Here is a 13369-nt window from a genome sequence, read left to right on the forward strand (position 1 = left end):
AACATAACCCTTGGGGACGAAATTTCTCATGAAGCTGCTTGGGTCAAGGTTCAGTGAGTGCTGGAAATTCTGGGGGAATCCTGTTGGCAGGTTTAGAGAAATGAGAACAAGAAAATGAGATAATGTACTGGTTTGTGGCTTGTTCATGCTCTCTTGGTTTTTTCTTTATTTTTTCCCTAATATTTATGCATATTTGCTGCAGCTTTCTCTTTTGCAGTCACATAATTGAATAATATTTTGTGAGATTTAAAAAAAGGCCCAAATTCACCACAGACCTTGATTATGAGAGAAAAACAACTGCTCCTACCAATCTAACAAGAGCCAAAGGGCACCAGCCATTCTTCTGTAACCTATGTTTTACTGAAGGTGTATTTCTGCAGAAAATAACAGCACAGCAATACTTTCCCAGGATTTGTGCGAGAACCAGGTTCTTCTGTCCCTCGTTCTCCAAGCGTGCTATGACTATCAATGAATTTAATTTCGCAATCTCCACATGGAGCAAGAGCTGTTTTCCTGCCTATTTTACTGATATTAAGTCAGGCAGAGATGGTTAAATGACCACTGACGTACCCAAGGACACAGCAGTAGAAGGTGACAGAAGGAGGAAGGAAAGACTGAGCATCTCTGGATGGGTGAATGGCCACGGAGCAGCAGTATTCTTTGGTTTCATCTTTGTTCTCACTGGCTAAATTCTTAATCTCTAACAATTTTCGATGAAACCATTAAAGATGTTAATTCACACAATGTAAAGAAGAGCATTAATTGAAGCTGTCAGCAAGAGACCACACACAATTCCTTCCCTGCTGAATGTTAACTTCAACATCAGTTGGAAACAAATTTTGACACACTTTCAAAAGTTCAGGCACCGAGCTCTGTTCACACCTCTCTCTTGCTGGAACTAGAGTCACTTGACCACAGTGGTGTAGGATGAAACCCCAAAGCGAAACAAGCTGAACTATGTTAAACAGAAATTCTGACTCAGAATGACCACTCAGGTTCTTGATGCAACTTTTCAACTTGAACTTTGCACCTCCTTCTGGCTGATTCAAGATGAAATGTTCCTGCACGTCCCTGTGTGATTTCAGGCTGTGGCCACATGGTTTTTGCTGACTGAAGTTTAAACAGGGAGGTTCATCCTTCCTCATGACCACCATCAATTATTGTTGCTGCCTCAATGCAACGCTCAAAGTAATCACTCTATCAAGACTGTCTGGGCTAGGAAACCTCCATCACTGAGTGTCTAAGCTAACCCAGATCATTGTGAAAGAAGTTCATTAGGGAATATGTCTGGACAGAGACAGAAATAGCAGCTCCTTTAGACAGGCTTATCTGTCTTATTGCAATGGGATAATTGCTTGAATTCTTGAATATTTCTTGGCTGATTATGTTAGCTGAAGATCTAGTTAGTCTATGATTATCAGAAGACAACAGATAGACAATCTGGGTTCTTCACTTAGTTGTAAAAAATAAGGAAAACAGTTAACAGATACGAATGCAATAGAAACTATTCCTACCTAACATTGGCACTTGGGGCTTTTCTCATCTTTTGCCCATGGTGATACCTTGACTGCCAATCCACGCTGATCAGGGAGACATCCAGCAAAGGATTGATATGCTACAAGAAAACAGAATGTGCTGCTGTTTTCTTTTAACCAGAACAGATTTGAACTCCATCTTCACGTGCTAGATTCTTGGGAGCTGACTCTGGACCAATTCCTTAGCCAGCCCCCATTTTTGGCATGTGGTTGTGAAAAAGTTGCCGAAGGGAGTTGTGTCAAAGGGCTTTTACTTTGCTCCTAATGGCTCCACGTACAGTCTGAAGGAATCTGAAGCGCTCACGAAATGTGGTTTCCCCTCTGGTGTTTGCTGTTCAGCTGGCTCAGCAGCTCAACCATTTAAAACCATTGTGAGTGGATTTAGCACTTGTGAAATAATGCTGGCCTGTTCAGACCCAGAGAGGGATGGGCAAAGTCCACTGGTACAATAAAAGCCCCTCTTACCTCCTTCTCCTACGAGGAGCCAGGGTGCAACGGAGTTTGAGGCAGAAAACTACTCATATCCAGGTGCAGCTACACAGATATTGGGTGAAAGAGATATGGGCCTACCAAAATACAAAAAGCTACCACATGTTCAGAGGAAGGAATAATTTCAGCATCCCAGAAGCAGGGGAAAAAAATAAAAAAGAAGAAAAAAACCCATACCAAAACAAATACACCAAAACCTCACTAAGTAAGCACAGGGAGCAAATCACGAAGGAGAAGGGAAAAAAAAGAGGAGTACAGCCCCAGAAGAGAGCTCCAGCAGGGTGTGTGCCATAAAATCACAGACTATGAACGTCAGAGACTCTGTCCTCAGAAACCAGAGAAGATGGAGCGCCCCACTTGCCCCTAGTCTGAGCTACCAAGTGTAGCAAGAGGTGTGTTTTGTCTCTGAGCTGATCTAACACCCAGTTATTCTGCTGAGACCGTAAGAAAAGGAGCTATCAGGCACGCTGTAGATCTTTATCCATGTGTAGAGATTTGAACCCAGGACCAGGCTCAGACAGGCAACTCAAGAGCAGATGGCAACAGGTCTTGGTGGCTACTAATTAGACTAGCTTTTGGCTAGTGACATTGAGTTGAGGAGCCCTCTGATTCATTTCCAAGCCCCTCTGCCCTGCCTTCAGCCACAAGCCCCCAGCCATCACCCTGAGTTACTGAACAGGGTCAGTCCTATGGTGTTCCCTTTTCTGGGCCGTGGCAAAGCTGCAGTTCCCTTGCAGGCCCCTCCCTGGGAAGGGGAGTGGGCTCGGGGCTCGGCTGCGGGCCAGCGTGGTGGTGAACTCAGGTGCTTACGGCCAGGGTGGAGCAGGGCCGTCCCAAAGCGCTTCCTCTTGCTCACTCACACAACAACAAACAGGGACATTATCTCTCCTGGGGGAGCAGCTGACTCAGACGCTTGGCCAGATGCAGGGAAAGGTGTCCCTGTCATCGCCAACAGCAAAGAATGGCTAAAAAAAAAAAAAAAAGATGCATCACTCTGTGGCTGCAAATTATAACAATACATTCCTCCTTATTCTGATCCAAAAGCAATTTTTTTTCTTCCTTTGTTCCCCTTCCTGTGTTTTCCTATCTGATGAGAACTTGTTTCTCAGCTAGGAGCCTGGTCAGTCTGTTATTGGTGTGCCTAATATCATTTTTATGTTCCTCCCATTTTTTTGTTTTACATATTATCAAATGACTTATGAAAAGTAAAGTTCAGCCAACTAAACCTCAAAGGAGTTATGCAAGAGCAAGGAACACTGAGCTTTACCACAAGCCCTGTACATTAAACATGCATGTCCATGGGTTGATAAATCTGTTTATGGAGTACATTGTGGGTACATAGAGATGCAGATATGGCTGGCAGGTGCTGTTCCCAGTGGCTATCCCTAAATCAGAAGACGCTGTCTCCAGTGCTACTCTTGACCTCTCTGAGAACTGAGGGGCAGTATCTGGCCGAGTAACTCCTCCAGCTGTATCAGTCAATTCCATACAGATGATACAATTCCATACACATGATACATTTGTACCCTGCACACTGACAAAGTACTTCTCTCTTGTTATCATCTGCTCAGTGGGCGTAATTGTAAGGCTGATTCAGCAGAAATGAGAGCCGTACTTGTGGGAAGTTTGTGTCAGGACCAGCCAAACACACAGGCTAAGAGAAGGCTGTGATTTACTGATCACAATCTTTGTGTGGAAACATCTGTGTCCTTTAAAGGCCCTCTTCTCCTCTTGGTGCATTGCGAAGGGCATTAGGACTCTGTGACTCCTCTTGGTTGGGCTGTAGATGATACTTTGTGGACACAAAATTGTGGGAATGTTGTATCTGTTACAAAGCAGCATTCAGTCTGCCTTTTGCCCAAGGCACACGCGTTAGGTACACAGCCAATGCTAACATGTTGATACCTGTGAGCAGAGGGAAATTCACATTCTGTACTCAAGTGCTGCAGAGCTGAGGTATTGAGATGATGTAGGGAGGGCAGAAGATGGATTACAAGGTAAAAGGTCTTCAAAAGGCCCAAGAAAACAAAACTGTTTGGTGCCAGAGTCAAAAACTGGAGAGAACAATTAAAATGATTTCACTAAATATTTATCTCCCTGTCAGGTAGGGATAAATATATATTAAAAGCCACTGGTCATGACAATCATACTAATAAGTGCAAAAAAGTTTCTGTTGCCCACTTTTCTCTGGTCGTGCTAGCAGCAGCCTCAAACAGAGTATCAGGGTGCTGAAACAGAATATGAGAAGCCATGGATAAGAAAAAGAGGCAAACTGGCATTTCTTTCTGTTGGGTTTTATTTGGGGTTTTTTTTTTCAGGGAAAGAACAACAACAACAAAAAAGACTGTAGTGGGTGCACAGAAAGGCACCACAAAACCCCAAAGGCTGCTGCACAACATATTGACAGTAAAGCTGAGCTGCTCCAACAGGGGTGAGCTCTGCGGGGGGAGGCAGAAACCCAGAAAGAAAGGGTGTGATCAGACGTGAATAAACCACAGGGATAAACTCCTCAATCATTTTGTGCTAGGTATGTGTAAATGTTTCAATGCATAACTAGAACTGGGAGCTAATATGAGCCCTTTGTCTAAGCCCAGGCCAATTAAAGACCACCACAACTGCCCTTCAAACACTGTCATTCAGTGCCCAGCCTGCCCTACATGGTCCAGGATTTTTCTTCCTCCTCCCTATCTCTTTCATCCCTCCTCAAACATTAAGGATTTCATTTGGACACAGCATTTTGGCTATCCCCTTACAAGGATCCAGCTTTGGTACACGATGCACACTGAGTGAACTCCACCTGAAATCCAGGGCATTTGTTCTGCATCAGTGGTTCCCACTTCTTCTGTCCTTTGGCCATCTTGAAGGGAGAAACTACAGGATAAACGCTAGGTACAGTGAGAAAGGAATCATAAGAAACTTCACTTCCTCCAAAGCTTTGTTTTCCCACTCCAAAAACTTAACGTGTTCAGTTATGAATGTGAATGCTTTCTTCAGAACGAGACTATTTGCAGAATCTGGGCGTTCAATTTTCAGAGGAATGGTTATTCTGCTTTAATCTCCTCCCATTCCTATTCTGGCTCTGAGGTATTTGCTTCCCCAATACAGTCTCCTAGGAAGGCCTCATTTGCTACACCTCTTTCCAAAGGTCTCTCAAAGCAACATCTACTCAGGAGATCTCAGAAAAACACAACTGTCACTAAGGGAAAGATTTGGGCCTCCCTTTAATTTCTGCCATGCTGTACTATAGCTCCTCATTATAAAGTTAGCTCTTAAAGGTTCTTTGTCTCTGCAGGGTTGAAAGTTGCTGACTGAATGTCTGCAACCAATTTTCCACCAGTCCTCCTTTAACTGGCCATTGTCAGCTATGCAAAGTGTTTGCATAATGCTACAAGATCATTCACACATCAATCTTATTTTACATTTTGAACCTGTTTTGCAAAGGGGTTAATGAGAAAACAAAACACAACCTGAATAATAAGTCACCAGAAAAAAACACTATCCTAATCCTTTAATATAGAGCCAGAACAGCAGTTCTTTTCACAGGGGGAAGGGGACGGACGTTCTTCTAATCTGAGAATGTAATTCCCAGGGACAGTGTATGAGAAAACAGCAGTAATCTACAGAACACCCAGGAACAGTTGTTGAAAGATTCCCAGGGTGTTACTTTTGGCAGGACATCAGGTTCCAATAAAACCCTCTGAAAACACTAGCCTAACAACAACAACGATAATAATATTTTACACAGATGAAGGGTCTTTTATCTAAGGCTCACTGCAAATGATGAACGAGCTTCTTGAGGAGGGGCAAATGAAACTGATGCTCCACAGATACTGCCACTGATTTGGCCATGTAGAAAATAGGTTACTGTGTACAGACTTCAGAGGGCACACAGAAAAGAGTTAACATGTAAAGGCAAGCTTGGGAACATTCTTCATGGAGAACTTCCACAGGCATTGTAATGTATTTCTTAACGTTTTCAGTAAATCAACTGCTGCCATTCCACATACACAATCTGAGCACCCAAACCAGGCAACCCATGATTGCACTGTGCAAATACACAGAGCACTTGGGGAGTTCATTCACACCTACTTGATTCTAATGTGAAATTCTATGTACTGTGCTTCAATTCCTTCTTGGCACGCTCTTGTATGTTTACTGAGCCTAGTCCGGACTCTAAATATGCACATAACCGTATATAAGTGTATGAAAAATTATGGACTGGAAGTGAGAGACTGGTGTAGGCTGCTTGTGAATTGCTGGAAGTTTTGGATCCAGACTTTCACTTTGTAATGTGAGCTCATCTCTGCAGGGCAGCTACTCCACAGAGTGGACACCTTTCACAAAACCTGAAATTCTGCATCACTCTGGGCCACATGAATCTCAGCCTATATTTCATATGCCATACTGTGAAGATGTTGCTTGTGGTGCCACAGTAGCAAAACCTGCAGCGAAATACAGCTTCTACTGCATCATTAACAGTTTTTATGGCTGAATTGGGTGGCATATGACTTTTTGGCACGAACATATCATCAAATGTTGCTGCTCTGACCTTACCTAAGTGACCTCAAGAGGACAACATACATGGAGATAAAGTGGTTCTTTTCCTCAGGGTCTCTCAGTTTATATTTCACATGAGGATTACATCTTGCTCTTTGTAGCCACTTTCAGAGTCAACACCATTCTCATTTCCCAGCCCAGCACTCTCCTCAGACAGCAAAAGCTGTTGAGTAGTCATTGCCTGGGGTACGGAGACACTGAAATTCCTACTCACTGCTTACACGAAGGAAATGATGAGAAACCAGTCATGTTTCCTCTGTGTCATAAGGGTAACAACAATAGCAACGAAGGCTTTGTCAAGACACCCCCAGTCTAAGCAGTGACTAACAACCAGAAAGATTAGATATCAGGATGATCTAATGGCCTGCTGCTCCCAAAAGGGGGAGGCCCTGCTCCACTTCAGCCTATGACCCTTTGCTCCCTCCTTATCTCCTGCTCCCAGAGACACAGCCCACCTTGCCCTTGTGCTGGAATTTGCCGAACCCTTCTCACAGATAATTCAGCTCATTAAAGCTAGAGAAAATGCTCTCTTTCTAATTTTTAAAAAGATTTTATTTATTTATTTTAATTTAGCTTATCTTATTGAGCTGGTTTGGCTCAGAAGAGAGTCTTAGGAAAGCAAAAGTGCAAGAGAGCACAAGACTCACAGCAGGAGCATTTGCTCTGGACTCTTAGATCACCATAGCTACAAGGTGTAACCCTCAGAGTTGTACAGAAGATACTCTGTGGCCGCTAGTTTCTCTTTTTTCTTATTGTTGACCATAGCTACTTTCTGAGATAATTCAGCCAAGTCAGGAGGCAGATTAGCAGAATAACTGGTGTAATTCTGAAGTTGTATTCGGCTGCAAATGCAGAAGAGAGAATATTTCTGGCCTCTTAGAGATGTATTATACAATACCACAAAAGAACGAAGCGGGGCAATTAGAATTGATGACACACAACTGGAATAGTTTTTATGGGTTGAACATTCCACGATGGCAGGGCATCACAGCCTCTAAGAGCTGTGTAATGCTTTACTCCCTATCAGATATACCCACATGGCTTCCCTGTGGCTTGAGACAGCATCCATCACTAAGCTAAAATACAGAGAAGCTCAACAAGCATCATGAGTCACTGTGGCATTCAAGTCCATTTTCTCTGTCCAGTTTTGCATGCCCTAGAGCTGGAGGGCACCTGGTCAGGATCCTTAAAGGACCTTCAACACCAGCATCACTGGAGTGTTTTTGGCTCCCTACAAATGCACAGGCATTTGTTCCTTTTGGCACTCAGTTCCTGTACAGAGGTGACAGATGTGGAAGGGCTGTTGTTAGACACAGGTTAAAAGTTTACAAATTGGTCTTAGCAGCTGTATTTGGAAGCTAAATTCTGAGAAAATGAACTGCTCCCATCCTTCCAGATTCTGCTTTTGAACAGCCCTATAGTTATGGTCAGAGATTAGAGAGATTTTTGTGGTGTTAAAAGAATGTTTTGCGATTTCTTGTCCAGCCATCTGCCCTCAAAACTGAGCAGATGACTCACCAGCATTCACCTCCATTTGTTACTGAGCTACAACTCTTATCCCCTCGGCTTCTTGTGAAGTTCCACTCTGTATCTTTTCAGAAGCAGAGCCTGTTCTAATGTGAAAGAACAAACAAGTTGTGGGAAGCAGCTCAGAATTCAAGTTTTCGAAAGCTCTCCTGTTAAATTCCCTATGAGCTCGTGTGCACGTATTCACAGAGGCATTTGCACACATAAATCACTGCTTGCTTACATCTGGCACACGCAAAGAGCACGCTGCTTGGCACACTGCTTACGTGTGCTTCAACTACTCACTGCAGGCAGCTCTGCAGATAAGTTTGAGGAAGTTCCTTTATAATCAGGAGACACAAAACCTTACTAACTATTTTGCTGATATATCTTTATGTATCAGGCTCACTGTTGCCTGCCACTTCCCGATGAAGTTTCTGCAGCCTTGCACCCATGGGATTATCAAAAGAGGTGCTTTTAATTCTTGGGAAGTAGAAAAGATATTTCCACATCCCAGATGTTATTTGTTTACCTTGCTGTACCTATAAGTGATCACAATTTGACCAAGCTTCAATTTCAAGAAAAGCAGATATCTAAAGCAACAAATACCATCTTACCCAGACCACACCATCCCACCCAGGCTGAAAAGTTTACTGCAGTCTCACAGAAGCAGCTCACTACTTTGCTTGCATATTCAGCCCCAAATATAGAAGATATGGCCAGAGAAGTTCAAGCTAAAAATACCAATCTCATCCCATACCTAAGTTACTTTTACCACCTTGTACCAGGGTAAGTGCAAGTCGAGTGGATTTTTCAGAGTGGTTTGTGAAAATTCCTTTGTACTACAACATTGATCGTACCTCTTTCAACTGTAATATTTTTTTTTCCCCTGCAAATGGGTCAGATTCCTTCTGGGTCCTAAACGACAGCTTTTGAGAAAGGAATATTTCTTTTACTCTTAACCTGGAAATTTACAATCTGGTCAGAACTGCTTTTGAGTTATGCAAGTCCAGATCTGTACTCCTTTCATAATTGTCTACCATGGTAACAAAGAGGGCAGCCCCATGTCTGGTCCCTCAAGCTCTGTACTTGTGCCAAAGATAACCAGTTATACTGGCATAATTAATTTTGATGCATTAATAGCACAACAGTTTTTGTCTTTACCAGCCAGAATATTTGCCAGTAGGATTTGGCAAACATAATTTAACAAAGTTTTTTCCTCTGCTAAGAGGAAGAACAATTCCTGATTTTAAAGAACAGGAGAGGAATCCTCACTTAGGGATTAATCATCACTTTGTAACTCCTGCAAAATTCACACTCCAGGCTCTGATTTAGTTATACACAATTGCTCTGGCTTACTAATTAAGAATAACATGGGTATTAGCCTTTCTTCTTTTAGGTTTTTAAATTGCTGATTTAAAACTTCTCTCGGTGTGAGAAGCATTGCTAAATATCTGAAGTGTAAAATAGCAAGGACATTTGCATTTCCAGCCAAACCCACAGGGGTCGGAAAGAAAGGCATGATTTGCATTCAGTACCTCCGCCTATAACCTGGAGGACATCTGGAACTCTTCAACCTCCACTCTATGAGAAAGGGACTTCTCTCCTGAGGCAACAAAGCAGATTCAAAATTTGACTCTATTTGTTGTCACTGAGGGAGCTTGAGCTTGAAATTATCAATTCCCTCCTACGACTTGTATACGAGACAAAGCAAGAAGTGCTCCAGAGACACATGGAGCTGACACTTACAAAGCCTTTCTTGGTCTTTCACTCGAGTTCCTCTAACAGGTATCCAGCTTCTCAGCTCGTGGGTTTTCCCAACTATCCTGAGTCACACTCTGTTTATTGTGAATGGAAACAAAAGGAAAATGGTTTCTCCATCTTACTTTAGGAAAAAAAACCCCAACCCTTCCCTTTCTAATCTAAAGTAGATTTCAATGAATCCCACTCACTTATCAGTACCAATAAGGCCACTCTTATGGTGGGGAGAAGATGATTTACAAGGGTCAGGCTACCACATCTGCTGGACTTTAATCTGGTCCTTTACAAGAGGAGTTTGATAGTGCTGCTGAATGGCAGGGGTGATAACTCATCTCAGCCTCATTAAGGCAACATTTCTTCTAATAACTTGTTATTAAGAAATATGTGATCAACTTTGGCTTCAGTACTCTGTAGGGATTTATTATTTTCCTGATTCCTTTGAGCCTGGTTTGATAGTGGTTTTGAATTATGAAATTTGATGCCAACTTTGATTCGTGTGCATCAATAGCCTTTTTTTCCCTCAAAAAAGCTCTCTCTTTGTTCACTCCTTCATGCACTTGCTAATCTCTTTGTACCTGCAGAATTTCTTTATAATAATAATAATAATAATAATAATAATAATAATAAATGGCAGCACACAGGATTTCTTGCTGTACCAAACCAAAGCACCCAAGAATATACGGCAACCTGGGAAACACGCAGAGATGTGAGTAAGAGGAGATGGGTGAGATGGATGATAAGCCCGGAGGCAGTGGCAGAATGAAGCATGGGCACAAGGAGCACAGGAGTAGGGGCAGGCCTGGAGGCAGCCATTAGGCAAATAAGGCACATCCAACCCTATCCCATCATGAGGGGTTCCACAGGGAGCCACGTGAGCCTTTCCGATTGACTCTGATGAAGGGATGCTGGAAGTAGATCGTTAAAGCATTTCAGCTGGGACATCCTCAAGACACAGTAAACATTCCCACTGGAATGAGCTACTCCTTCTGTGTCAAGACGCAACAGGACGTTGACTGAGCACTCGTGCTAAAGATGATTGTGGTATGTGGGGTCATGGGGGGAAATGGTGGTGGAGCAGCATCTGCTTTACTCCTCAGGAACTTTCAGACACGTCTGTAAGGCTTGCACATTGCATAACCTCCTGCCACAGTAGCAGAAAGGGTTTGGGGGGGGGTCTTTGGCATGGAAAGAAATGAACAGGATGAAAACCATTTGTACTGGACACCACTACTAGATTTCATTGTGCTCTGTCTCTCTATGGGAGCCTGGATTCCCAAAGGAAAAGAACTGCCAGGAAGGTCCTTTCTGTGCATTTTTCCAGGTAGCTGCAATAATTTCTTTCATATGGAGATGTCGTTTCCACATGGCAGGGATTTCTCAGTGAGTTCAAGATTCTATTCCTGAGAGTGCAGACTTGCAAGCTGTCCAGAACACAAGGCAGTCTGAATGGGGCTGCTTGTTCATTTAACTGTCAAATGTATAGCTGAGGTAAGAAGTGCTTTCTCCATTTCCCCCTCTATTTCTAGGTGTACTCCAAGGGATTAAATGCATTTTGAAAAGTACTCATGCTCTGTTTGCAGTAGCAGCTATCCCTTACCCCAGCTGTAGCTGGAAAAGCTGAGATCCACTGCAGTGATTTTGCTAACATTCCAGTGACCTGACTATCCACAGGGACAGGGCATTTCTGATAGCAAGCCCTTAATTCTTCATTCTGTAGACCCAGCTGGTCCACAGAGGCTGACATCATTTGACCACAAAATATAATGCTAACCACCACGTTTTTTGCCAAAATATAATTTGATAGCTCAACACATGAAAATTTCTTTTGGAATCAGTGTCCACTATATATGCTATTATTCACCAGTGGCATGCATTCAATGTCCCTATGCAATCATCCAGCAGTCTTTTTTCTATGGATATATTTGCCAAGATGAAAAACAAGGAAAAATTTAAACTATTTCCAATGTCTTTCCAACTGTTGGACTATGTTTTCTGAACCACATTGTTGAGTTGTGACCTAAATTGATGAATATTCTGTGGAGCAGCTGCTATTCAAACAGTTATTCTCCATTTTCTTTTCTGATTATGATCTGTAAGCCACTGAACATGAATATTATCAGGTGGGGCTACACATGTGGACAATCTGGGTTCATTACAAAGCAGGTCATAAGGGAAGTTACTTCTTCCCCTGTAGTCTAGAATGATTTTATAGCCTTTTTTGGAATGAAGAGTTCTCTTTCAACAAAAAAAAGTCCATCTTTGCAAATATATGCTTGTGTTGCTATTGCCAGTTTGACAACTGTGACATATGAACATTTCACAGGAAATGTGGAGGTTTTTTGGGTTTGTATTTTTCTTCCCCCGGGCAGCTCAGAGTCCTGAAAGAGCAGCTGATGAAATATTGAACAAGTGTTGTTAACATCTACTTGCAGCAATATAACAGCTCAGCTATAAGTTTTAGTCAGAATAAAATCTTGATATGGAATAGTTTTCCACTGGAAAAACTTCCAATGAATCTTTTTGAAACTGTGTTGAGAATACCAAAATTTGAAAGTTTTCCATCTAAATATTTCAGGATGAGACATCTAATCTTTTCACTTCGAAATAGCTCTTTATTTTGTATTCGATTGACCTGGTATTTTATGTCACAAAACATTTAAAATATTTTTGGGGTAGTTGAAACATTTTCTCTCAACATAATATCGGATATTTTTCCCCTTTAACCTTTCTTTCCCAGACAATTTTGAAGCACTTAGCATCATCCTTCCAGATCAGAACAAAGTGAATGTAACCAAGTAATGAGTGCGTGTTGCGCGCTCTCCTCTGGGTCCGAGCCACGCAAGGTCTGGATCAGTTACAGCTTTCTGCTGAAAACCTTGGCTCCTCACCTCAGGCTGCAGGGACTCCCATGATCAGCTTTGGACATCCTCTAGTTAAGGCTTCAGTGTCCAGGCATTGGCTATCACAACAGTATCTATACTCCCTGCATTCTGCAACTCTAGCACTGTAAGAACAACTGTGTGGTCTTAGTAAACACAGAGCAAACTCCAAACTCTGTAGCAAGATACCTTGAACAAGCACTTTGTGCCTATAATACATTGATTAATAAAATAGAGGAGTTCAGATGTGTGGAGGACTGAGATTTTCTGCATAAAATGTTTCCCTTTCTTGATCTTGAAAAACAGAGGAAGACCTAAACGCGGTCCCAGGTAATTATTGGTTATATGTAACTCTTGGTTGAGATGCAAGTTTTTTCCAGCTGAACAGAAGAGTTTTAACAACACTACAAGAAATTCAGTGATGGTTGCTAGAGCATGTAATTGAGGTTGTTACAAGTAAACACCAGCAAGAGCTGGGTATTTACCAGCTAAACCCAGCAACTACCCACAGTTTCAGCACATCCTAACAACCAGCCCCTTTCTAACCTGTTCTCAAAAGGTTTACCTCTTCAAAGAATCATAGAATGGTTAGGGTTGGAATCCCCCCAGCCATGGGCAGGGACTCATTCCACTAGACCAGGT

At 42.4% G+C, this 13369-nt stretch overlaps 1 protein-coding gene across 4 annotated transcripts in view; it reads left to right on the top strand.

Annotated features, from left to right (window-relative positions):
• The window catches only part of NINJ2 (ninjurin 2), a 46024-nt gene that overhangs the window by 8174 nt on the left and 24481 nt on the right, over positions 1 to 13369 (top strand). Inside the window, exon 1 of one of the 4 annotated variants that reach the window (XM_019288745.3) lies at positions 10809 to 10889. The exons of the other annotated variants lie outside the window; for them this stretch is intronic. Coding sequence (XP_019144290.1) covers positions 10881 to 10889 — 9 coding nt within the window. The 5' untranslated portion in view covers positions 10809 to 10880. Of the gene's footprint in view, positions 1 to 10808; positions 10890 to 13369 lie in introns of those variants that run through there. 4 annotated transcript variants of the gene reach the window in all.

This window comes from Corvus cornix, chromosome 1A, assembly GCF_000738735.6.
Source record: "Corvus cornix cornix isolate S_Up_H32 chromosome 1A, ASM73873v5, whole genome shotgun sequence".
Lineage (NCBI taxonomy): Eukaryota > Metazoa > Chordata > Aves > Passeriformes > Corvidae > Corvus > Corvus cornix.